We start from the raw sequence: 27555 nt of genomic DNA, 5'->3' as shown, positions 1-27555 counted from the left end.
AAGAAAATGTTTTGGTACCTTTCCCCAGATCTGTGCCTCAACACAATCCTGTCTGAGCTCTACGGACAATTCCTTCAACCTCATGGCATGGTTTTTGCTCTGCCATGCACTGTCAACTCTGGGACCTTATAGAGACAGGTGTGTGCCTTTCCAAATCATGTCCAATCAACTGAATTTACCATAGGTGGACTTCAATCAAGTTGTAGAAACATCTCAAGGACGATCAATGGAAACAGGATGCAGCTGAGCTCAATTTCGAGTCTCATCGCAAAGGGTCTGAATTCATATGTAAATAAGGTATTTGTTTTTTATTTTTAATAAATTAGCAAACATTTCTAAAAACCTGTTTTTGCTTTGTCATTATGGGGTATTGTGTGTAGATTGATGAAAAACAAAATATTTGATAAGTTTTAGAATAAGACTGTAACGTCACAAAATGTGGAAAAAGGGCAGGGGTCTAAATACTTTCCGAATGCACTGTATAGTTTATCTAACAATACGGAGCCATTGGAGTTCATTATAAAAAAATGTCCATGTGTTGATTTAAGAATTAAGTATAATGTTTTGGTTCGACTGAGATGAGGGAAAATCAGTCCCTGCAATGATACAAAATTAAGTCAGTCACCACAGAGTCAGGTTGTATTTAATTTCAGCAACATGGGCATATACTCACCAAACATGAAGTACAGTACTTTTGTTACGCAAAACAATACATGTGACAAGTAGAATAACTTTTCTCATTACCTTTTTCCTTAAATCTGGTGGACTCGCTTTGATCAAATTAATTTTAGAAGACTTTGGAAAAGGTTCAACATCACATTACGCACATCTTCACTACTTCATGACAAGTAAACATGAATTAAGGCACTATCATTATTTCATAATAACATACCAATATCAACCTTTTCATCATTGAAGCATTTTTACAGACACCATATCATCTACTCTGCCTCATCATACTCATTCTTTCCTCAGTTCACCTCATCCAGTTCCTTATACATCCACAACCAACATAATTAACTACAAACAAACTAGCTATTAACTACAAACAAACTAGCTACATTACATGTCACAATAATCTATACATGGGCCGTGTGCATTTTCTGCTGGTGTATCCTGAGGTAGCTCCTCTCTGAAAACCTCTTCCCGCAGTGCGTACAGGCAAATGGCCTCTCTCCCGTGTGGATCTTCAGGTGTATCTTCAAGCGGTGCTGGTGGGAGAACCGTTTCTGACACTGGGGGCAGCTGTATGGTTTCTCCCCTGTGTGGACTCTCTGGTGCCTCTTCAGGCTAGATAAATAGGAGAAGCTGTCCCCGCACAAGTGACAGCCGAATGGTTTCTCCCCCGTGTGCATCCTCTGATGGATCTTCACCTGATTGGGGAAACTGAAGGCTTTCCCACAGAACGAACACGGGAAGCGCTTCTCTTTGGCGCTGCCACCTTTACTGATTCTGTCTCTACTACTGTCATTTGTCAATGGGCTTGTGTTGCCATTTGGTGTTGAGACACTGGCATTGTCTGAGGTCTGGTTTAACATTAGGAGAGTGTGAGGAGGATTAAGGCCAGGGAGTGTCTGTGTTGTCGCAGGGTCAATGTTCCAGTTGATAGATCCTATAGAAGGCAGGCTGAAGGCAGCACCTGTTAGGGGGTTAACCGGAGGTGCCATCAGTCTCTCTGAATCACAACTATAGTAGCAGGATGGAGCATCGCCAGCCGAGTCTGTGTCTGTTCTCTCCAGCCGTATACGGACACCTCCACATCCATGGAGACCAAATCTACGCCTCGCCCTGGTCTCAGCCAGTCTGTTGCCATGGAGACTAAGTTCAGATGTTGTTTTTTGTTCGACTGTCTGTTTCTGATTGTGGTTAACAGTGTTGTTCCCCAGCCCAGAGTTGAGGACGCTGTCCCATCCACTGACCTCCACTATGTCACCTCTGGTCCTGGCCTGCTTGGTGATGTTGTCCACTGGGCCCTTGCCTGCACCGGTCTGGGAATCCATGATGGCCGCCCAGTCTCCTCTGTTATCCTCCAGCCAACAATCTGCAGGTTAGAAAATAGACTTCAAAAATATGTCAGAAAACTCTATACATGGAGGATATTTGGTCAATTACCTGGTCAAGTTCATACATTATAACGTGTGTTTTGTATGTAAAAATAAGATGCATTGATTTAATTTTATGAATGTAGAAAAAATATTACTGTATGTAGCCGTGACATGCATTCAGGGTAGGCAGTGTCTTGTCATCTTCATTTTGGAAGTGTGTAGTGATCTGGTACAAAATGCGCAAGCAGGCCAGGGAGAAAGGCAGCCTCGCTGTATCCCTTTTTCCAGCCTTTCAAAACTCCCAACTCAATGCAAGGCATTGACATGACTTGCGCGTGGGTTTTTTCTACCTTATACTGCCAGCTAACAGACGCCAAAAGGCAGGCAGAGAGCTTCGCTGCCTTTCATGTGTCAATATGTCCCATAAATTTTCATTGCACTCAAATAATAAATGCGTATTGGCATGAAAGAAGTAATGGGATAGGCAGGAGTATAGACAGAGTTCGCTCCTGCCTGTGGACGTCACACGTCATCTGCCGCCTTTTGACGGTTACGTTCGTTTTACTGCTAGCTAAAGTAAGCTGATCAGGATGGCTAACACTTTGCATCTGAAACAGTTTCACTGGTTTTCACTGATTATGACAGAATCATCAAACTAGGTATGATTTATTCTATAAATGTCTAGCATACTTTTACAACCTTTGTTTTGATGAAAAATTCCAGTTTTGACTTGATAGAAATACATCAAAATCTATCAAATGCCATTTTGAAGCGGTATAAATCAATAACTAATTCACCGTTTGTCACAGAAACATCAAACTAGGTAGGATGTATTCTATAAATGTCCCAGCTGTAATCGCTGCCAAAGGTGATCCTAACATGTATTGACTCAGGGGTGTGAATACATTTGCTAAAATGTCTAAAAACATGTTTTCACTTTGTCATTATGTATATGGGTGAAAAAAATTATTTAGAATTCAGGCTGTAACCCAACACAATGTGGAATAAGTCAAGGCGTATGAATACTTTTATAGGCACTGTATGTAGGCTGTATGTATTTCTCTCTTGCCTTGCACCCCCATCTTTAGTCCACTCAGCAGGTCAATGCTCTCTGGTCTGTCTTCTATTGTCTCCTCTTTGACCAGCAGCAGATCAGGCTTCCCATCCTCCATGTCTACTGACTGTAAGAGATACAGAGTGAGAGGATGTTGGATCAATAAATCTGATATGAGCACCCTGCTATGGAGCATCTTCTGATTGGGCAATGAGGGATTGCTATGAGTATTATGCAAACATGTTAGTTAATTTGATTACTTGACACTCATTAAAATGGTTTGATAATTCAAATGCATGGTCGCACACATAAGACAAAATGAATCAACACCTGGGCCTGTATCCACAAAGAGTCTCAGAGTAGGAGTGCTGATCTAGGATCTTTCCATATGATCTTATTAATTATCTTATGTGTTAATCTTATTAATTAATGAAAAGGATAAACTGATCCTAGATCAGCACTCCTACTCTGAGAGGCTTTGTGGATACAGGCCCTGAGCTAATACCATTCAGACAGTAGTTCACAGTGGGCTCACCTCAGCGAGACTGTGTGTGGTCCTGTGTTGCTCAGCTGGTTCCTCTGTGGGTTCAGAAGGAGGTGTAGTCTGGTTGTCCTCCATGACCATGGTCCCCTCTGGGTTCCCCAGACCCTCCTCACAGCCCTCCTCCTTCACCAGCAGCATCTCTGGACCCTCTTCCTCCTGGAAGAGACAGGTGATACAAATTACACAGACATACACTCCCTCAAGTACGTACACACACAGATAATAAACTAGGGCTGGGAATTGCCAGGGATGTCACGATACGATATTGCGATTTGATGTTCCAAACAGAGAGAACCATGAGAAAAACAAATTGGCTCCCTATTTAAAAAAAGATGGAGAACAAGCTATGAAGGAAACATACTGGAGTTTTGGTGCAGGTACAGCCAACCAGCGCAAAAATAATATTGTGATAGTCAAAACGATACGATGTATTGCCCAAAATAATATCCCAATATGTAACTGTACTGATTTTTCCCCCATCACTATAATAAGCACACTTTCAACATGGAATGTTTACCCATCCCCAATACTTTTCAGTCCTATACCATTTCACCAAGTAAAATTCCTGAACATGCAAATGTACAGTCACCTCAAATTATTGGCACTCTTAATAAATATGAGCAAAAAAGACTGTATAAAATAAAAGTACTAAGCTAAATTATATGCTCCCAAAACTGGGAAAATTATATTATTTCATACTAATAGAATTGCTTTTTTTTAACAAGGATTTATTTGCTTGGGGTTAGTTTCAGTCTCCTGGCAGAGGCAACCAGGTTTTTGGCTAAAATGTCCTGGTAGTAAAGTTCATGATGCAGTTGACCATAAGATCCCCAGGACCAGTGGAAGCAAAATAGCCCCATAACATTAAAGATCTTTCTTGGCAGGCTTAAGCACAACCTTCCCAAGAAGGTACCCACTATCAATCGCTATGGAAAGATACCTAATAAGATAGCACTCTCGGTCGAAAGCGGGGGAGAATGATCGACGTACAGGACAGACCAATGTTATGACCACTCATGAAGGACAACCGAACAGCTAAACAATTTATCTAGGGTCTACTGATGTGTGAAGATTTGCCAAAACGAGAGGTCTGAAAATCCATCAGGCAGGGATATAGTGTACACTACCCAATAGGGATGTGCAACGCATAGGGCAACCTGGTGAGACGGAGGAGAGGCCATGGCAGGAGCCAAACTACAGTCCCCAGAATCGCCATGCGCATTACAAAAGGGGTGGCGATCGCAACATCCCTGATGCACCAGGGGAGACAGAGGACACACAGGAGAGGGAAGGCACGCAACATACAAGACAATATGTACAGAACAACACAAGAGAGACCAGGAAGGAGCCTGTGAAATCAATCAATCAATAACATCTATTTTATGAAGCCCTTTTTACATCAGCAGTTGTCACAAAGTGCTATACAGATACCCAGCCTAAAACCCCAAGCAATGCAGATGCAGAAGCACAATAGCTAGGAAAAACTCCCTTGGAAGAACCCTAGAGAGGAACTAGGCTCTGAGGGGTGGCCAGTCCTTTTCTGGCTGTGCCGGGTGGAGATTATCAGAGTACACGATCATTAAGTCCCGATCGTTCTTAAGATGGCCTGCTGCGTCAGCAAAGAAGGAATGGGACATGTTCGACCGAGACGTGGATCAAGTGCTGGAGATGTAGGGAAGAAAATCCGAGCCATGTCAACTATCATCTGGAGCATAGGGGCTGACAGCTTTGGAAAAAAACATCAAGACAAGAGAAAACCGACATCTGAAGAACATAACAACCCTAAGACGCGACCTGCGGCGGCTGAAGAAGGCTTTTCACCAAGCAAGGGAGGGAGAGAAACCAGCATTGAAGGACATCTGAGACAATCTGAGGGCGCGTATTAAGACCTTGTGCCAAGCTGAATACCATCGCAGGGACAGAAGGAGGCGGATGAAGAGGAGGACAGACTTTACCCTTCCAGTATCTATCAAAACCCCTGGGGGACAAAGATCAGGAGAGCTCAAAGCAACGAAGGAAGAGGTGGAGGAGCACCTTCGTGGAGTTCACAGCGACCCCAGGCATGAAAAGGAGCTGGAAGAGATTGCTCAAACTCAGGACTAACCTTAGGACTAACGAGATGAACAAGCCAGCACAGGTGGAATACATACTGACTAATGAGGTGACACGAATCAGTGCACCCCACATGCGAACGTGCTAACGCCCAACCTCAAAATATAAATGGAAAAACTATCACCCAATAGCACTCACTTCTGTAGCCATGAAATTCTTTGAAAGACTGGTCACAAGATTAACATTCACAGGGCCACAGGGCAGATGACCAGCTGGCAAGTATCTTCACTGACATTTTCAACCTCTTCCTGACCCCAGTCTGTAACACCTACAAGCAGAACACCATAGTCCCTGTGCCCAAGAACGCCAAGGGAACCTGTCTAAATTACTATCACCCCATAGCACTCACTTCTGTAGCCATGAAATTCTTTGAAAGACTGGTCATGGCTCACATCAACACAATCATACCAGACACCCCGGACCCACTCCAATTCGCCTACTGCCGCAATAGATCCACAGATGATGCAATCTCTATTGCACTCCACAATGCCCTTTCCCACTTGGACAAAAGGAAGACCTATGTAAGACTGCTGTTCATTGACTATAGCTCAGCGTTCAACACCCGGTGGTGAGAATAGGCAACAACACATCCGCCACGCTGACCCTCAACACAGGGGCCCCTCAGGGGTGCGTGCTTAGTACCCTCCTGTACTCCCTGTTCATCCTCCCTGTTTTTTATTTTCTTTTGTGGTATTGACTGTACGTTTGTCTATGTGTAACTCTGTGTTGTTGTTTTTGTCGCACTGCTTTGCTTTATCTTGGCCAGGTTGCAGTTGTAAATGAGAACTTCTCAACTGGCCTACCTGGTTAAATAAAGATGAAGAAAAAAAAAAAAAAAAAACGACTGCGTGGCCAAACACGACTCCAAACACCATAATTAAGATTACCGATGACATGACGTGGTAGGCCTGATCACCGACGATGATCAGCCAGCATAAAAGGAATTCAGAGACCTGCCAGTCTGGTGCCAGGAAAACAACCTCTTCCTCAACGTCAGCAAGACAAAGGAGCTGATCGTGGACTACAGGAAACGGAGGGCCGAGCACGCCCCCATTCACATCGACGGGGCTGTAGTGGAGCGGGTCAAGACCTGCAAGTTCCTCTGTGTTCACATCACTAAGGATCTATCATGGTCAAAACACACCAACACAGTCATGAAGAAGACACGACAACGCTGAAAACATTTGGCATGGGTCCTCAGATCCTCAAAAAGTTCTACAGCTGCCCCATGGAGAGCATCTTGACTGGCTGCATCACAGCTTGGTACGGCAACTGCCTGGCATCTGATCGCAAGGCGCTACAGAAGGTATTGCGTACGGTCCAGTACATCACTGGGGCCGAGCTCCCTGCCATCCAGGACCTCAATAACAGGCTGTGTCAGAGGAAGGCCATACATTTTTTAAAGGCTTCCAGCCACCCAAGTCTTAGACTGTTCTCTCTGCTACTGCACAGCAAGCGGTACCAATGCACCAAGTCTGGAACCAACAGGACCCTGAACAGCTTCTACCCCCAAGCAATAAGACTGCTAAATAGTTAGTCCAGGTAGCTATTTGTTTAACCATTGAACTATCTGCATTGACCCTTTTTACACTAACTTTTTTGACTCATCACATACGCTGCTGCTACTGCTTACTGTCTGTCACTTTATTTCTAGTTATGTACATATCTACCTTAATTACCTTGTACCCCTGCACATCGACTCGGTACTGGTACCACTTGTATATAGCCAAGTTATCGTTACTCATTGTGAATCTATTATTACCTTTATTATTACGTGTTTTATTTTTATATTACTCCTCAATTTTCTTTCTCTCTGCATTGTTGGGTCGGTAGACCAAGGCAGGCTGGGTCTGGGATGCAGAACCAGGTCAAGCTGGAAGAAAGCAGAGTGCTGAGGCATGGTGCAGAGGGAGATCACGATGGCTGAGGAAGAAAGCAGGCATGTCAAAGCAGTAGCCATGAAAAAATAGGGCAGCTGGACACGTCGAGAGAGTATGCGAGACAGGGCATTCACCTGGCAACACATCTGGAACATGAAAGGGCAGCAGATTAAGTTTCTGGCTTGCTCTGTGTACAATGTTTTGCCCGCACCAACAAACCTCCACATGTGGGGGTTGGCAAAAAGCCCAGCTGCACAATATTTGGATGACCAGCTTATCTCGAGTATGTGCTCTCCTACTGCAAAGCAGGTCTGACCGATGGTTATCGTTCTCTCGTCTAGAGGCACCAAGCAGGTGGTCCTCATCAAGCTCACAGTGCCCTGGGAGGAGAGGATGGAGTTGTCACATGAGTGGTAACTCAAATACCAGTCCCTCATCCTTGAGAGTCAGCAGAATGGATGGAGAACCTGGTTGAGGTCGGCTGCAGGGGCTTCGCAGGACAATCACTCTGGAGAGCCCTGGGGCTACTAAGCATTGAAGGAGTGGCAAGGAAGAAGCTAGTGGCTGACGTAAGCAAGCAGGCAGAAGTGAACATCCTGTTGGATCTGCCTGAAGTGTGTGGTGGCATATTTCTGCTTTACCAAATGAGGAGAGTTACAAACTACACACCAGTCAGAGTTACACTTAAACTACATCTTTAATAATAATAAGCTTAGCAATAGCATTTGACTTTCAACAATTCACTATTTCTAATGAATCGTTGAGAAGTACCACCAGAAAAGTACAAAGATCTTTTATAGCCAAGATACACCCCTCTCAACTTACACTGACGAACCACAGATCTTAGGAACAGTTCACAAAGATTAAGATTTGTATGAAAGATATCTATAAAACATAGCAGACAGTTACTGCTGTGTCAAAAGTTCTCATTGTAAAGACCAGTGTCTGGCCCCCTCACTCCAAAAGGTAACCGTCTCTCCCTGGTACGGCATAGAACAGAACCATTAGCTCATGTTATCTGGAATGCTCTTTAGGTTTTATCACCCCAAAGACATCGTAAATCTCCTCTGTCCGTGTTATCTCATAGAGGCCCATCCTCAGTGGAACACACACACACACAATACTCTATTCTGTCGAATGTAACAACTATTATAATGTAAAACAAGCATTATAACATAATCTTGCAATTTTCCACGACAAGTGGAACATGAGTGGAATAATATTGAGTGGAGTCGTTTTTATTTGCTGGAAGAAGTTTAAAAAATGTCTGTGTCTTCGGTAAACAAAAGTGTCACAATACATATTTATCAATCAGGGCATTTTTTTTTTACCTTTATTTTACTAGGATAGTCAATTAAGAACACATTTTTATTTTCAATGACGGCCTAGGAACAGTGCCTTGTTCACTGCCTTGTTCAGGGACAGAACGACAGATTTTTACCTTGTCAGCTCAGTGATTTGATCTTGCAACCTTTTGGTTACTAGTCCAACGCTCTAACCACTAGGCTACCTGACGCTGAACAGAGAGCTTCATGCCTTCTGCTAAACCAGGTCTGATATCGCAAGGAAGATTTGTCCTGTCCATTTGGGGATTTAGATAATTAAACAATATTTTAGGGACTGCAGATTACCGGTGTGGAGCTGTTTTTACACACCAATAATCTGTTATTCTATTTTGGTGATATCACCATTGTGCATGCCCTTGATGCAAGTCTGTTCGATTACAGCCAAACGCTGTTTTGTGGGGTTTGTAGTGAGTCTCTTATAGAACGTCTGATCAATCAGTTGCCTGAGTACTACAGTCTTACAGACAGTGTAGTCGTGTGCAGTAACAGCGCCGACAAAAATAACAAAAATCTCCATTACGCTCTGCTCCTCGCTCCACACTCGCCCACTTACATTCTCTGGCATTCAAAAGCAGCCATGCTTTAGGCTATCAAATAACTGTCAATCATATCAACTAATGGAATCAGTGAATGAATGGTTGCAGCAACCATTACATGGTCTGACAAGCTGCATAACAAATTAAGGCCTAATTAGACAAAGTAACAATTCTCTCGTTTGAATGAATTAGTAGCTCTTTTGAACTACTTTCTTAACTTAAGACATTCAAACTCGACACTAAGTTGTTTGAACAAGATTCTAAGTAGTTTGAACGAGATACTAAGTTGTTTGGACAAGATAGATACTAAGTCGTAATGTTTTGCCTTGGGCTTCAGGACTTCTGTAATTCATGTACATACAAATAAACTCAGCAAAACAATAAACGTTCTCTCACTGCATTTGTTTTCAGCAAATGTAACATGTGTAAATATTTGTATGAACATAACAACATTCAACAACGGAGACATAAACTGAACAAGTTCCACGGACATGTGACTAACAGAAATTGAATAATGTGTCCCTGAACAAAGGGGGGGTCAAAATCAAAAGTAACAGTCAGTATCTGGTGTGGCCACCAGCTGCATTAAGTACTGCAGTGCATCTCCTCATGGACTGCACCAGATTTGCCAGTTCTTCCTGTGAGATGTTACCCCACTCTTCCACTAAGGCACCTGCAAGTTCCCGGACATTTCTGGGGGGAATGGCCCTAGCCCTCACGCTCAGATCAAACAGGTCCCAGACGTGCTCAATGGGATTGAGATCCGGGCTTTTCGCTGGCCATGGCAGAACACTGACATTCCTGTCTCGCAGGAAATCACGCACAGAACGAGTAGTGTGACTGGTGGCATTGTCATGCTGGAGGGTCATGTCAGGATGAGCCTGCAGGAAGGGTACCACATGAGGGAGGAGGATGTCTTCCCTGTAACGCACAGCGTTGAGATTGCCTGCAATGACAACAAGCTCAGTCCGATGATGCTGTGACACACCGCCCCAGACCATGACAGACCCTCCACCTCCAAATCGCTCCCGCTCCAGAGTACAGGCCTCGGTGTAACGCTCATTCCTTCGACGATAAACGCGAATCCGACCATCACCCCTGGTGAGACAAAACCGCGACTCGTCAGTGAAGAGCACTTTTTGCCAGTCCTGTCTGGTCCAGCAACGGTGGGTTTGTGCCCATAGGCGACGTTGTTGCCGGTGATGTCTGGTGAGGACCTGCCTTACAACAGGCCTACAAACCCTCAGTCCAGCCTCTCTCAGCCTATTGCGGACAGTCTGAACACTGATGGAGGGATTGTGCGTTCCTGGTGTAACTCGGGCAGTTGTTGTTGCCATCCTGTACCTGTCCCGCAGGTGTGATGTTCGGATGTACCGATCCTGTGCAGGTGTTGTTACACGTGGTCTGCCACTGCGAGGACGATCAGCTGTCCATCCTGTCTCCCTGTAGCGCCGTCTTAGGCGTCTCACAGTACGGACATGGCAATTTATTGCCCTGGCCACATCTACAGTCCTCAAGCCTCCTTGCAACATGCCTAAGGAACGTTCACACAGATGAGCAGGGACCCTGGGCATCTTTCTTTTGGTGTTTTTCAGAGTCATTAAAAAGAACTCTTTAGTGTCCTAAGTTTTCATAACTGTGACCTTAATTGCCTACCGTCTGTAAGCTGTTAGTGTCTTAATGACCGTTCCACAGGTGCATGTTCATTAATTGTTTATGGTTCATTGAACATGCATGGGAAACAGTGTTTAAACCCTTTACAATGAAGATTTGTGAAGTTATTTTTACGATTTTTACGAATTATCTTTGAAAAACAGGGTCCTGAAAAAGGGCCGTTTCGTTTTTTGCTGAGTTTATATTTGGCGAATAAAAGTGATTCTGATTTGGAGTGCCTTGGAGGAAGAAGGAGAAACGATCGCGGTGCCATCCGGCTCACAGAAGGTTGCCGGCTCGCAGCAATGACCCCATCATATTTTAGATAGTTAGAGAATTACTTAATTGTTGTTAAAACCATCATGGTGGACATAAATATGATGTTGTGGGTAAAAACAAGTCAGCTATGATAAGGCAAAAGTCATCATCAGACAAACCTGACTAAACTATTTTGACGTGTACAGTATGTGTTTGTTAGTGTGTGGGTATGTGTAGGTATATTTAGTAGGCCTTAAGAGTATAATGGTTATAAATCGCTGTCGGTGTATGCAGAATAGTGTAAGATCAGATGTAATATATACTAAAGAGAGTAAATGAAAGTCTTAGAATGAAAAGTCCCATTTTGTGTTTATTATTTAAACAAACAAGTTTTAAATACACCATATGAAAAACACACAGACACGTCTCAATCGGCATGATAATGTGATAAACTGCATTAATTTTCTCATTAAAAATGTATTGGGAAAGTAGTTAAATTGAAGTAATGAAATAGGCATTTGTGAACATATTGCCTACAGAGTAAAACACAATATGTAAGACTTTTTAGACGCATATAGACTTCTATATGCCTTATAAATCACACAATGCCTGGTTGCAATATTCTACGCAGGAATATTCAACACTGAAATCTGTTACTCTCGTTATTCCAAATGCATCTATGGATATTTTTATGCTGACAATGAACAAATATCTTTCTCTTAAATGCAGGGTTTGATCTAAACATCAGAAGCTATCGAGTGAAATGATTACTTTCTATGTTAGAGTGGAATGGTTTTTCTGCTGGTGTATCCTGAGGTGTCTCCTCTCTGAATGGCCTCTCTCCCATGTGGACATTCAGGTGCATCTTCAGATGGTGTTGGTGGGAGAACCTCTTCTCACACTGGGGGCAGCTGTAGGGCTTCTCCCCTGTGTGGACCCTCTGGTGCCTCTTCAGGTGGCCAGCCTGGGCAAAGCGCATTTGACACTGGGTACAGCTGAATGGTTTCTCCCCTGTGTGGACCCTCTGGTGCCTCTTCAGGTTGCCGGACTGTGCAAAGCGCATATGACACTGGGTACAGCTGAAAGATTTCACCCCTGTGTGAACCCTCTTGTGGATCACCCCTTTCTGGGGGCAGCTGAAGTCTTTATTAGAGAACATGCAGAGGAACCGTTTCTCTTTAGTATTGCCTGATGTGTCTCCCCCTTCCTGAGCCTGGGCTCTAGCCCTGTCGTTTGAGTTCAATACCTGATCGAAAAGGACACTGCTGTGTGAATCGGAAGGCCCCATCGACGTCGACACTGGGTTGCGATTCCTGACCGCCTGTAAAGGGGAGTGGGTCATGACATTTGGATTTGTCTCTAAGCTGTCCCTGTAATCTAAGAAATATCTGCCTTGTGAGTGTCCTTCTACTAAGTGAGTCTCGTCTACATTCCATGTCAGAGGAGCGTCGCCCTCCACTTTCACAGTTACCTCATCTATAACCTCCCCTTGCTTATCTAGGCAACCTTCAGAGTACACACTACTACTGTACCGGTTCCAGTCCCCTCTAGATGGATCAGTCTGTCTCTCTAAACCCATCTCTGTAGTGTAAGAAGAAGACGGATCATTGCCAGTCTCTAACGTGTCATCTGAGTCCCGATAGGAATGAACCTTCCTCAAACTCGGGTTACCATAAAGTAAATACTCAGAGTCGGGAGGAGGAGGACAGCCCAGCCTTTCCTGCCTCAGTCTCTCTGGGTCTGACCTGTTGTCAGATCCCGTGTGTAAGAGCCTTTGTGTTACAGTTAAAGTCTCCGACTTGAGGACGGCGTTCAGCGTTCCACTGACCTCCGTGATGCTGCGTCCGGTCCTGGTCTGGGGCGCTGCAGCGGTGGCGAGGTCTTCCGTGACTACAGGGTGCGCCACTCCAGCCACTGCTCCAGACTGGATGTCTCTGCTGTGCTGTGTGTCCTCCTCTCCTTCAGACCTCTCCAGCTTAACCCCAGGACCTGCAGCCTCTGCATCTGCAGACTAAAACAAGAAGAGAGGAGGTTATTATCGGTACATGAGTTGAATTGGATAACAATGCAGTAGGGAAGTCTCACAAGCTCCCCTATGGCAGATAAATAAGGATGTAAATGTAAGCAAATTAAAAGCTGAAGGGAGCCTTTCTGAAATAAAATGGGCCACATCTGATGTAGTCACTTTTAATGTTTTACTGTGACACAAACCTCTATCACAATAACGTGCTGGGTTGAGGTTCCACTACCCTCATCAACAGTGATTGGTTGGTCATCTCTCCATGTATTGTGTCCCGCTGGCTTCACAAAGCTCCTGTGGCCTCCAGCGAGATGTCCTTCACCTAAGAGAGTGATTGAGGGAAAGGGGATGGTTAAGTTATATTGTACAATGTCTACAATTGGCAAGGATGTAAGGTAACACTTCTCATAACTTCTTGATATACTATTTATTGTTCCATTCCATGCATCACATTATTTTAATTGAGTATGAAAATAGGAAATTCAGTAAATCAAGAATTTGGATAGAATATGATATTGTTTCTTTGTGCAAGAAGTTGTTCTTAACTGACCTGCCTGGTAAAGTAAAGGTAAAATTAATTGTGCAAGATAGCTCAGTAATCAGGGGAAGTATTGTTGCATACTGTAGCTACCCTGGATTTATAAGCGTGGATAGACTGCCACTTGAGCATACTTTTGGGGCACAGTCGATTTCCGCAGGGCTACGGGCCAGAAGGTTGATGGTTCGCGCCGCACTCCTTGCCTGTTTCATTACACTGGTGTCAGAAGTGATCTGAGTCGGACATTGCATCCATAACAGTGCGTGTACTTGGCCGGCGAGCATGTGCACCACTACTCCTCTTCCCTACAGTACCAGTCAAAAGTTTGGACACACCTACTCATTCAAGGGTTTTTCTTTATTTTTACTATTTTCTACATTGTAAAATAATAGTGAAGACATCAAAACTATGAAATAACACATATGGAATCATGTAGTAACCCAAAAAGTGTTAAACAAATCAAAATATATTTTATATTTGAGATTCTTCAAAGTAGCCACCCTTTGCCTTGATGACAGCTTCGCACACTCTTGGCATTCTCTCAACCAGCTTCATGAGGTAGTCACCTGGAATGCATTTCAATTAACAGGTGTGCCTTCTTAAAAGTTAATTTGTGGAATTTATTTTCTTCTTAATGTGTTTGAGCCAATCAGTTGTGTTGTGACAAGGTAGGAGTGGTATACAGAAGATAGCCCTACTTGGTAAAAGAAACGACAGTCCACCATTACTTGGTCCACCAAGACATGAAGTCCACCAAGGTCAGTCAATCCAGAATATTTCAAGAACTTTTAAAGTTTCTTCAAGTGCAGTTGCAAAAAACCCTCAAACGCTATGATGAAACTGGCTCTCATGAGGACCGCCACAGGAAAGGAAGACCCAGAGTTACCTCTGCTGCAGAGGATAAGTTCATTAGAGTTACCAGCCTCAGAAATTGCAGCCCAAATAAATGCTTCACAGAGTTCAAGTAACAGACACATCTCAACATCAGCGGTACAGAAGAGACTTCGTGAATCAGGCCTTCATGGTCAAATTGCTGCAAAGAAACCACTTCTAAAAGATACCAATATAAGAAGAGACTTGCTTGGGCCAAGAAACACAAGCAATGGACATTAGACCGGTGGAAATATGTCCTTTGGTCTGATGAGTCCAAATTTGAGATTTTCAGGTCCAAACGCCATGTCTTTGTGAGATGCAGAGTAGGTGAACTGATTATGTCCGCATGTGTGGTTCCCACCGTGAAGCATGGAGGTGTGATGGTGTGATTTATTTAGAATTCAAGGCACACTTAACCAGCATGGCTACCACAGCATTCTGCAGCGACACACCTCCAGCATGTGTAAGGGCTATTTGACCAAGAAGGAGTGATGGAGTGTTGCATCAGGTGACCTGGCCTCCACAATCACCTGACCTCAACTCAATTGAGATGGTTTTGAATGAGTTGGACCGCAGAGTGAAGGAAAAGTAGCCAACAAGTGCTCAGCATATGTGGGAACTCCTTCAAGACTGTTGGAAAAGCATTCCAGGTGAAGCTGGTTGAGAGAATGCCAAGAGTGTGCAAAGTTGTCATCAAGGCAAAGGGTGGCTATTTTGAAGAATCTAAAATATATTTTTTATTTGTTTAACACTTTTTTTTGTTACTACATGATTCCATATGTGTTATTTTATAGTTTGATGTCTTCACTATTGTTCTAAAATGTAGAAAATAGGAAAAATAAAGAAAAACCATGGAATGAGTAGGTGTCCAAACTTTTGACTGGTACTGTACATGACACCACATCCCCCCACTTGCCCACCCCGCAGACACTGACAGTTCAGAGTAAGGAAGACATCCCATTTAATAACCAGCAGGACCCAGGTGTCATGTCATCAACGCACAGCGACAAGCCCCATGCCCTTCACGCATAAATTCCATGACAGGGTGGATTAAACCACACAGAGCCGTGGGGGTGGCAGAGAGACATGGAGATTAAAGGTGTGTGTGTCTGTGTACCATGGCTGAGTCCAGACAGTCAATTCGTGCTGTCTATACTAAAAGCAGTTAAAATATAACTAAAATAATTTATCATGAGAGGGTCATAAACAATAACTAGCAATGCTGCATACTCCAAGAAAGGCACCCTGTGAGGGAGTTGAGTGGCGAACCCTGGTTTAAAATAGCGGATATCTACTCTGCCACTTAAGCATGTTTTTTTTTTTTGTACTATCGATTTCTGCGGAGCAATGGACCTGAAGGTTAAGGGTTAGAGCTGCACTCCCTGCCTGTTTCTTTACAAAACTATCCAAAACTGACTAATACCCAATTCTGGGTAACACATCTTAACACATGTGTAGAGGCGACACTCCCCTCAGCCTAATGCAAAATGTACCTCTTGCCATTCCTCTGTATCGGTCGAGGATTTTCACACTACTAGGGCGACTGGCGAGGACGCGCTCTCGTATTGTCCTTTCTGCGCGCTCCCGTGCCACCTTCAGTTCCAATAGCTGTAGTTTCCTCCGCAACCCCCTGTTTTCTTTCTGGCTTTGAGTTATTTCCAAACGAAACACTGCATAGTCGTCGTCTACGAGTTTACAGATCTCTGCCACAGCTGCATTCGCTAGCATCTCCATGATGGAGGCTATTTGAGTGTGAAAAACCATACAGTCCGCCATTGTTGTTAGCAGCTAGCTAGATAACATATATCAACCAAGTTCCGTCTCCAACGCGAATTAAAGACTACCCGAGGCAAGTATGTGCTGCTACTGCGCGGTTAAATGTGTCATATTTTGGAGTTCCACGGTGTCAATAAACGTCTAAATAACAAAAACGCTAACGTGGAATTTGTTCTTGGTTACTGCACATCCGTTCACTAAACCTGGTTACGTTAGCTTAACTTCGCACTAAAGAGAAGGCATCTGATTGGTTGGCGTCATAGCTAAAATGTTGTGGTTAAATGGAATAGGAATGCGCGCTGTTTGTTGAATTACGGTACTGCTTATTACGTTTTACATCAACTATCCTAATCATGATCACTATCTTCCAAACTCAACCCAGACTTCTTTAGAACAGTGTGTCAGCAAGAATAGAATATAAAATATAATTACTTTATTTAATCCTCCGTAAGGTAAATATTAAACTGTCCTTGTTCTAGCCTAGGTTTACTGTCTCTAAAAACAGGTATTCAGACAAGTCTGTTTCAAATAAAATGATTAATGAGGGGGGTGTGTTAATTATCCTCTTACCAAGACACTTCACATGATATGTAGAGCCCTATAAAATCGGACGGTGTCACATAATCCATACATTAAAACGTAATTCAACGATATTTAAAAGGTATCAGTGATTCGTATTTTTCTACGACTTCCTGAAACAGGAATGCTCGTGTGTGTGTGCGCGCCCATGCCTACACTTTGTGTAGCGGTTAGCGATTATGCTAATGATAACCTTCTGATAGAGATGGAAAGGCTTTCCCAAAAACCTAATTTAAATGTTAACTACAATGTAGCCTATGACTACCTGATTATTTGCATCAATCCAGTGGCCATTTGTTTAGCAAACTCTGCAATCACATGAGCACTACAGAAACATCACAACCAAAATATAGTATCTTGCTGGTGCACATTTGCATTAAACGGTACCTACACCCAAACAAATCTAAATATCTTCTATTTTTCCCAGACCTCAGGTGGTCTTTACATAAAATGTTGTTTTTCTATTTTTTTAAAAAGTGTGATTTCGAGAGAACCTGAAAAAAGGTAACCTGGAAAAACGGTTTTATAGGATTAAATGTCAGTTACAGAATGGTTCCCAGATAGCCCCTGTGCACATCTCAAGTCACACTGCTCCTATTTCGCCCATTGTGGACACTCCTATGTCTGATAAGGTTAGTCAAGAAGGTGAAGCTCATAGTTTGCACTTGAAGAGCCTCTCCTTGGTGTTCCTTCAAATATTTTGCCCTAACGAACCGCTCCAACACGTGCAGCAGGTGTACGGCTTGTCTGCGTCCGTCCTAATATTCAGCCTCCCACGTTGTGACCCAATGACACCAGAAGAGGTAGAAGCAGGAGCCACCACCCTCAGGTTAGTCTTTAAGCTCCCTCCTTGAACTCTAGCCATTGTTTGGGTGTTGTTGGGATTGTGTGCTGTGTTATAGGCTAGCCACCTCTTGTGTTGAACGCCCACCAGGACTGGCAAGCTGGCTAGCATGGAAACAACCAAGTCAAGAATTATTATGCAGAGTTAGGGGTTCAGCCAAACTAACTTTTGCAAAGGTAGCAACAGCCAAAATAGTCAGTATGCTAGCAGAGCTTAAATGCTCCAAAGCCACAGGCCTGGATAATATTCCTGCAAGGTTTCTTATAGATTCTGCTGAGCAAATTGGCCCTTGTATTAAGCATATTGTTAATCTCTCTCTTGAACAAGGCACCTTTCACAGGGATATGAAACAAGCTAAAGGTATACCCCTGTATAAGAAGGGGATAAAGTCTGAACCTGGGATTTATAGGCCGGTATCTATCCCCAGTGTAACATCAAAGATCCTGGAGAGAGTTGTACATGAGCAAATTTATGAATATGTCAACATAGTCTAATGTATGATTTTCAGTCAGGTTTTAGAAAAACATACTCCACCGATTCATGTCTACTTTACTTGACTGACTTCATCAGGAAAGAGATTGAGGGAAATCTCTGTGGAATGGTACTGCTTGACCTACAAAAGGCCTTTGATAGAGTTAACCACTGTCTCCTAATCTCTGAAATGGAGGCACTGGGGTTAAGCAGCATCCCGCTAGGCTGGGTAAAGTCCTATTTATCAGGTAGGGAGCAAGTAGTAGAGGTTAATGGTTCACTGTCTCAGGCAAAACGAATGAGTTGTGGCATTCCGCAGGGGAGCGTGCTTTGGCCTCTACTGTTTTTAGTGTATATTAACGATATGAAAGATTATTTTCCTTTATGCGAATGACTACACTTCTGGAGTCTCACAAAAGTAAAACTATGTTGGAGAGCATACTAACATTAGAAAATGTCTTGGAGATAATAAGCTCTCTCTGCACTTAGGGAAAACTGAGGCCATTCTTTTTGGATCCAGACCTAAATTGAGTAGGTTCTCTGAAATCAGAGTGGAGTTAGGGGGTGACTACTAAAACCTCTGTTAGCTACCTGGGATGCATCCTTGATGGAAGTTTGGGAGGTGAGAGGGTGGCCAATAAAGTGCTAGGGAAGGTTAATGCCAGGACTAAGTTTTTGGCTAGAAAGTCCAAGCTGCTTGATAAGGACTCCATGTAAGTGCTAGCTACTGCCCTCATTCAATGCCATTTTGACTACGCTAGTACTTCCTGGTTTGGGGGCTTATCTAAACTTAGGAAGGGGAAGCTCCAGATAGCCCAGTATAAGCTGATCAGGGTAGTATTGAAGGTGAGTCCATGTACTCACATAGGCAGGAGCTGCTTTCTGGAACTAAACTGGCTGCCTGTTGAGGCTAGGGTGTCCCAGATGAGACTAGGCTTGGTTTACAGGAGTATATATGGTTCTGCGCCCAGATATCTAACTGATTACTTTTGCCGTTTCAGGGATGCACATAATCACAGCACCAGATCAGGTGTTGCTGATGTGTGCTTATACAGGTTCAGGAGTAATGCTTGGAAAGGTACTTTCTTGTATACTTGAGCCTCAGAATGGAATGAGTTGCCTCTGTCCATAAAAACAATGTTTTTAGGCTGCAGAGTTGATCCCTGACTGGAGCCTAGATCTCTCTGATGACCACCAGGACTGAGGTTGTTCAGTGTGGTGGTGGAGTCTCTGTCCCTTGCGGTTGTGTCCTGGTTCTGGCTCGGGAAGGAAGAGCAACGGCTCCGGGGCCAGGTTTGTGACCAGCTGCTTCACAGGTCCAGTCTCTCCCGCCAGCAACACCGGATATCAGCAGGTCCTCATGGACTGCAGACTGTAAAACACAAATTGTACAGAATAGCATAAATGTTTATATAAGAAACTCATTGCTGTACACAGAAACATGACATAACAATGTTAATCATGATCAAGCCCATTTCTAACACTGATTCAAGTACCTAACAATATGGAGCGATTGGAGAGTGTTATAAAAACAATTCCATATGTGTTGATTCAAGAATGAAGTATGTTTTGGTTCGACTGAGAAGGAAAATTCAGTACCTGCAACGATACAAAAATAACCAAGTCAGTCAGCACAGAGTCCAATGTTTATTTCAACAAAATAGTCATGCACTCACATAACATGAAGTACAGCACTTTTATTCTGCAAACCAATATATGACAAGTAGAATAACTTCTCACTATGGTAACACTTGACCTTTTCTGTAAATCTGGTACCCTCGCTTTGATAAAATATATTTTTGGAAAAAGTTCAACACTACATTACACACATCTTTATGTCAAGTAAACATGAATTAGGGCACTATAAAACACCAGTATCAAACTAAATGGTCATAGTTGTCACTTTTTATCAGTGAAGCATTTTTATAGACATCATCACCATATCATCTACTCTGCCTCATCATACTCATTCTTTCCTCAGTTCACCTCATCCAGTTCCCTACTACATCCTAAACCAACAGAATTAACTACAAACAAACTAGCTAGTACTACATCACATGTCACTATACTCTACACATGGGCCATGTGCATTTTCTGCTGGTGTATCCTGAGATTGCTCCTCTCTGAGAACCTCTTCCCGCAGTGCGTACAGGCGAATGGCCTCTCTCCTGTGTGGACCTTCAGGTGCCTCTTCAGGTGGTGCTGGTGGGAGAACCTTTTCTCACACAGGTGGCAGCTAAAAGGTTTCTCCCCTGTGTGCATCCTCTGGTGGATCTCCATCTGTTTAGGGAAACTGAAGGCTTTCCCACAGAACGAACACGGGAAGCACTTATTTTTGCCACCGGATCTGCTGACAGTGCTACTACTACAGTCATTTGTCAATGGGCTTGTGTAGCCATTTAGTGTTGAGGCACTGGCATTGTCTGAGGTCTGGTTTAACATTAGGAGAGTGTGAGGAGGATGAAGGCCAGGGAGTGTCTGTGTTGTCGCTGGGTCCATGTTCCAGTCGATAGATCCTATAGAAGGCAGGCTGAAGGAAGCACCTGTTAGGGGGGTAACCTGAGGTGTCAGTCTCTCTGAATCACAACTATAGGAGCAGGATGGATCATCGCTAGCCGAGGCTGTGTCTGTTCTCTCCCGCCCCATATGGACACCTCCCAGTCCCTGCAGACCAAATCTATGCCTCGCCCTGGTCTCAGCAAATCTGTTGTCATGGAGACTTTGCTCGGTTGTTGTTTTGTGTTCAACTGTCTGTTTCTGGTTGTGCTTAACAGTGTTGTTCCCCAGCCCAGAGCTGAGGACGCTGTCCCATCCACTGACTTCCACAATGTTGCCTCTGGTCTTGGCCTGCTCAGTGATGTCATCCCCTGGGCCCATGGCTGCACCACTCTGGTTCTGGGAATCTAAGATGGCAGCCCAGTCGCCTCTGTTAGCTTCCAACCAAACACCTATAGGCAAATGTTACAATCCAGACTTAAACATGACAACAGAAAAATATCATAGACATGGCCTGGTGATGTCTATAGCCAGGTTTCCATCCAACCGCTTATGCGAGTAAAGTAAATGTACGATACAAAAATGGCCTGATGGAAACAGCAAATTTGTCGTTAAACCTTCCAAAAGTTGACAAAACAAAATATGCTAGACATGGTGGGATCTTTTTGTCTGTGAAATGAATTATACAAAAATATTGATATAAACATGGAGTCACGTGATGTTTTGTGGTCCTCCCACTACCACTTGGGAAAGCATCCAGTTTATTACAGATACAAATAAGTTACGATGGACTTCACAGGGTGGTGAAAGTGCAGTGTTCAGCTTGACGCTCCTTTCAATTATTCTGGTGACATGGTCGATGCTTGGCTCCCATTTAACAAATAGAAATCTCGCTCTTATCCATAAATCTCATCATGTAGGCTGGCTTACCAGCACTGTATCTGCGAGCTATTGGCTAGAACACACTCCTCAAGACCAGAGTGGGCATATTTGCGTATAACGCAACAGTTTTTGTGACAAAACTATCAGTAGAGTTCAAAATGGGATGGAAACGCATTTCATTTTTGATTTTTATTCGGTACATGAAAACTAAAGTGGAATAAGTACCTTTTATGTGCACTACGTCATTACGCATGGCTTTTTATCCTCAAGTCAGTTTGTTGGAAACACACCACTGGTGGGAAAATGCAGATTTGATCATATTCTAATTCAAATCTTTCACCAATTGGATGGAAACCTAGCTTATGACTTATGTTGCATCATATTGTTTATTTGTATTTCATACAAATTGTATTGATGTTGATTTATAAATGAAGTACTCATATTGTTTCATACAAAAATTAAATCAGGCGCATCACTATTCCCATTGAAGATCTATTACTGTATGTGGGCTATATGTATTTCTCCCTTACCTTGCTCCCCCATCTTTAGTCCACTCAGCAGATCAATGCTCTCTGGTCCGTCTTCTACTGTCTCCTCTTTGACCAGCAGCAGATCAGGCTTCCCATCTTCCATGTCTACTGGCTGTAAGAGATACAGAGTGAGAGGTTGTTGGATCAAGAAATCTGATATGAGCACCCTGCTATGGGGCATCTTCGGATTGGGCAATGAGGGATTGCTATGAGTACTATACAAACGTGTTAGTTATTTTGATTATTTAACACTCTTTAATGGTTTGATAATTTAAAGGCATGGTCCCACACTTAAGACAAAATTAATCAAGACCTGGGCCTGTATCCACAAAGAGTATCAGAGTAGGAGTGCTGATCGAGGATCAGGTTCCCAACTGTCTAAATAGTCTTATTTAATATGATCTAAAATGCAAACTGATCCTAGATCAGCACTCATACTCTGAGAGGCTTTGTGAACCCTGACCTAATACCATTCAGACAGTAGTTCAGTGGCTTCACCTCAGTGAGACTGTGTGTGGTCCTGTGCTCCTCAGCTGTTTCCTCTGTGGGTTCAGGAGGAGGTGTAGTCTGGTTGTCCTCCATGACCATGGTCCCCTCTGGGTTCCCCAGACCCTCTTCACACCCCTCCTCCTTCACCAGCAGCACCTCTGGACCCTCCTCCTCCTGGAAGAGACAGGCGATACAGATTACAGACATACACTCCCTCAGGTACATACACACAGATAATAAACACACTTTCAACATGAAGTGTTTACCTATACTGTAGTTACAGAATGACTTCATTGTTGTTAAGCCCATCATGATCGACATAAATATGTTGTGGGTAAATATGAGTCACCTATGATAAGTCAAAAGTCAGACAAACCTGACTAAACTATTTTACAGTAGGTGTTTGTTAGAGCGTAGGTATATTTATTAAGTCTAATTGTCTGTGTATTCAGAATAGGGTAAGATCAGGTGATGTATTCTAAAGAGGGTCTCAATGAAAGTCTTAGAATTAAAATAATGTTTTTAAATACACCAAATGAAAACCACATACACATCTCAACAAAAAATGAAGGGGAAGAGAGGTTAAAGAAGGATTTTGTACGTGTGCCATTCAGAGGTTGAATGGGCCAGACAAAAATAGTTTCAGTGCCTTTGAACGGGGCATGGTAGAAGGTAACAGGTGCACCTTTTTGAGTGTGTCAAGAACTGCAATGCTGCTGGGTTTTTCACGCTCAATAGTTTCTCGCGTGTATCAAGAATGGTCCAACACCCATCCAGCAAACTTGACACAACTGTGGGAAGCATTGGCATTAACATGGGCCAGTATCCCTGTGGAACCATGCCGATGAATTGAGGCTGTTCTGAGGGCAAAGGGGGGTATAAATCAATATTAGTCAGGTGTTCTTAATGTTTGTACACTCAGAGACAATGTCTGGATTCAACATTCTACCCAGGAATATTCAACACTGAAATCTGTTACTCTCGTTATTCCAAATGCTTCTGTGGATCTTTTCTATTGACAATAATGAATTCATTTTTTTGTCTTTAATGAAGGAATTGATATAAACGTTGAAAGCTATGGAGTTTAATGGTTACTTTCTATGTTATTGAGTGGAATGTTTTTTCTGCTAGTGTATCCTGAGGTAGCTCCTCTTCCCGCAGTGCATACAGGTAAATGGGCTCTCTTCAGGTGTATCTTGAGAAGGTGCTGGGGAGAACCTCTTCTCAGTTGTATGATTTCTTCCCTGTGTGAACCCTCTGGTGCCTCTTCAGGCTGGACGAATGGGTGAAACTGACCAGGCATAGGTGGCAGCCGAATGATTTCTCCCTGTGTGGACCTTCAGGTGCATCTTCAGGTTGCCACTCTTGGGGAAGCACATGTGACATTGGGGGCAGCTGTAGGGTTTCTCCCCTGTGTGGACACTCCGGTGCCTCTTCAGGTGGTCAGCCTGGGCGAAGCGCATCTGACAATGGGTACCGCTGAAGCATTTCTCCCCTGTGTGGAACCTCTGGTGGATCACCACCTTCTGGGGGCTGCTGAAGCCTTTGTTACAAAACATGCAGAGGAACCGTTTCTCTTGACTATTGCCTGATGTTGCTCCCCCTCCCTGCGAGTGATCTCTAGCCCTGTGGTTTGAGTTCAATAACCGATCGAAAAGGATGCGGCCGTGTGAATCGGAAGGCCCCATTGACATGGACACTGTATCGCGATCCCTAAGCGCGTGTAAACGGGACTGGGTCGTGAGATTTGTCTCTAAGCTTTCCCTGTAATCTAAGAAATCTCTGCCCTGTGAGTGTCCATCTCCTCTGTGACTATCTACATTCCGTGTGGAAGGAACATGCCCTCGACTTTCCCAGTCACTTCGTCTACGACCAGATCCTCCCTTTTATTACCTAGGTACCCTTCAAAGTATACACTACTACTGTACCGGTTCCAGTACTCTCTAGACAGATCAGTCTGTGTATCTAAACCCAAGGGCATGCTGCCAGGGTCCATCTCTGTAGCGTAAGAACAACACAGATCATTACCGGTCTCTAACGGGTCAAAGTAAATACTCTGAGCCAGGAGCAAGAGGACAGCCCAGTGTCCCCAGCCCCAGTCTCTTTGGGTCTGATCTGTGGTCAGATCCTGTGTGTAAGAGCCTGTGTGTTACAATTAAAGTCTCTGTGTCGGTCTCTGGCTTGAGGACGGTGTTTGGCATTCCACTGACCTCCGTGATGCTGTGTTGGGTCCTGGCGTGGGGAGTGGTGGCAGTGTTGAGATCCTCTGTGGCTACAGGGGGCGCTCCAGTCTGGTTGTCTCTGCTGTGTCGTGGGTGCTCTCCTTTGGTCATCTCCTGCTTGACCCCAAGACCTGCAGCCTCTGCATCTTCAGACTGAGACAAGAAGAGCAGAGGTTATTTCCGTTACATGTGTAGAATTGCATAACAATACCATAAGGAAGTCTCACAAGCTCCCCTATGGCAGATAAATGAGGGTGTACATGTAAGCAAGTGAATAGCTGAGGGGAGCCTTTCTGAAATAAAATGGCCACATTTGATGTACTGTAATTTTTATGTAATACCATTACACTAACCTCTATCATGATAATGTCCTGGGTTGAGGTTCCACTCCCCTCATCAACAGTGTCTGGTTGGTCATCTCTCCATGTTTTGTGTCCTGCTGGCTTCACAAAGCTCCTGTAGCCTCCAGTGAGATGTCCTTCACCTGAGAGAGTGATTGGGGGAAAAGAGGTGGTTAGGTTAGCTACTGTCAATGGTCAGCGCTATATTGTACACTATTGATAGTTTTGACACTGTGTAGAATTGGCAAGGATATAAGGTAACACTAAGCATAACTTATTGATATACTATTTATTGATAAATGTATTATGTTCCAATCATCACATTGTTTTCAATGACTAAATAATAGGAAATGCAGTAATCAAGAACCTGGTTAGAATATGATATGGTGTGTTTGTGCAAGATAGCTAAGTAATCAGGGGAATTGTTGCATACTATCCAAAAACTGATCAAGACCCAATTCTGGGTAACACATATAATCTAATTTTATTGGTCATGTACACATAGTTAGAATCTTTACACATGTGCAGTGGGGAACGGAGCTAAATGTACCTCTTGCCATTCCTCTGTAGCGGTCAAGAATGTTGACACTTTTGGGACGACTGGGGAGAACGCGCTCTCGTGCCACCTTTAGTTCCAGTAGCTGTAGTTTCCTCCGCAATGCCCTGTTTTCTTTCTGGCTTTGAGTTATTTCCAAACGAAACACTGCATAATCGTCGTCTACGAGTTTACAGATGTCTGCCACGGCTGCATTCGCTAGCACCTCCATGACGGAGGCTATTTGAGTGTGAAAAACCATACAGTTAGCCATTGTTGGCTAACGTTAGCATCTAGGCTAGCCTTACCTAGATCAGATCTATCAACCAAGTCCTTTCTCAAACACGAATTTGGGAAGTAGATTAAGTGCTGCTGTGCAGTTAAAGTAGTAATATGTCGAGTTCCAGTGTGTTCCTAAACGTCTAAATAACAACAATACAAATTACAATACGCCAAACTGGAAATTGTTATTGGTCACTGTTCACATCCGCTTACCTCTTCTTCGTGTGATTTTCTTATTCCATTGTATATTGAGTTCGCAGAATTTAGTGTGCATGCTGCCAGCTAGTGTGCGGGATGGAAACGGGTATATTCATACAAACCTCCAAAAAGGAATAACCTAAACTAAATCAAACTACTTTTCTGTTAAAATAAAACATATCTGATCCCTACACACGCTCAAGGGGAGCCTGGGATGGTGGGCGGTGAAGCCTTTGTTACAGAACATGCAGAAGAACCGTTCTTGCACCAGCACAAGTCGTCAGATGTAAAATCCTTCAGTCCCAAAAACTATTTTGCAGCAGAATAAAAAAAATCTAATTTCTTTGACACTTGATCGTACATCACAACATTGAAATAACACATATGGAATCAGTTAAAAACAAATTATTATTTACAAGGACAGCCTACTCCTTCCTCCCCGTCGGGGAATTGAACCTGTCTCGAATTAATTAATTAAATATAAAAAATGTTTTTATTAAAAGACAGTCATCCAATATGCTGTAATAGAAAAAAGGCCATGCTCATGAAAAAAAAAATTGTCCTCCCTCATCATAAACGGCACCGACCACCACTGGGTTCTATGTAGTAGCTCGGTGCAGTCAACATGTCAATACCTCTCACAAATACATGTAGTGATGAAGTCAATCTCTCCTCCACTTTGAGCCAGGAGAGATTTACATGCATATTACTCATGTTAGCTCTGTGTGTACATCCAGGGGCCAGACGTGCTGCCCTGTTCTGAGTCAATTGCAATTTTCTTAAGTCCCTCTTTGTGGCACCAGACCAGACGACTGAACAGTAGTCCAGGTGTGACAAAACTAGGGTCTGCAGGACCTGCCTTGTTGATAGTGCGGTTAAAAAGTCTAACAACTGAAGTCTAACTAAACAGCCCCCGCAATCTTTCATCATCAATTTCTCTCACCCAATCATCAGTCATTTGTGTAAGTGTTGTGCTTTTTGAACTTCCTTCCCAAAAAGCGTGCTGAAAGTCTCTTGTCAATTTGTTTACTGTAAAATAGCATTGTATCTG

The 27555-nt window shown here is 43.5% G+C and overlaps 2 protein-coding genes across 2 annotated transcripts in view; both read right to left on the bottom strand.

Moving 5' to 3' along the window:
• The window catches only part of LOC120034801 (zinc finger protein GLI4-like), a 320522-nt gene that overhangs the window by 258366 nt on the left and 34601 nt on the right, over positions 1 to 27555 (bottom strand). The gene's annotated exons all lie outside the window — the stretch shown is intronic.
• Positions 648 to 16852, bottom strand: LOC120034887 (DNA damage-responsive transcriptional repressor RPH1-like). The gene is made up of 6 exons (XM_038981541.1): positions 16353 to 16852; positions 13640 to 13770; positions 13257 to 13439; positions 3635 to 3799; positions 3115 to 3226; positions 648 to 2041 (listed from the first exon to the last, which is right to left on the bottom strand). Exons 1-6 carry the CDS (start codon positions 16633 to 16635, stop codon positions 1080 to 1082), a joined length of 1836 nt encoding a protein of 611 aa, XP_038837469.1. The 5' UTR covers positions 16636 to 16852; the 3' UTR covers positions 648 to 1079.

Source organism: Salvelinus namaycush, chromosome 42 (genome assembly GCF_016432855.1).
Source record: "Salvelinus namaycush isolate Seneca chromosome 42, SaNama_1.0, whole genome shotgun sequence".
In the NCBI taxonomy this organism is placed as follows: domain Eukaryota; kingdom Metazoa; phylum Chordata; class Actinopteri; order Salmoniformes; family Salmonidae; genus Salvelinus; species Salvelinus namaycush.
Note: the sequence above shows the minus strand (reverse complement) of the source record. Positions and strands in the feature narration are given on the sequence as shown.

Coding starts and splice junctions, on each gene's coding strand:
- LOC120034887 (XM_038981541.1), bottom strand. CDS start 16,635: ATGGCGGACTGTATGGTTTTTCACACTCAAATAGCCTCCATCATGGAG. Junction 3,800..13,256: donor CCGGACGCAGCATCACGGAG/GTCAGTGGAACG, acceptor TGTCTCTTCCAG/GAGGAAGAGGGTCCAGAGAT. Junction 2,042..3,114: donor ACTAAAGATGGGGGTGCAAG/GCAAGAGAGAAA, acceptor TCTAACCTGCAG/ATTGTTGGCTGGAGGATAAC.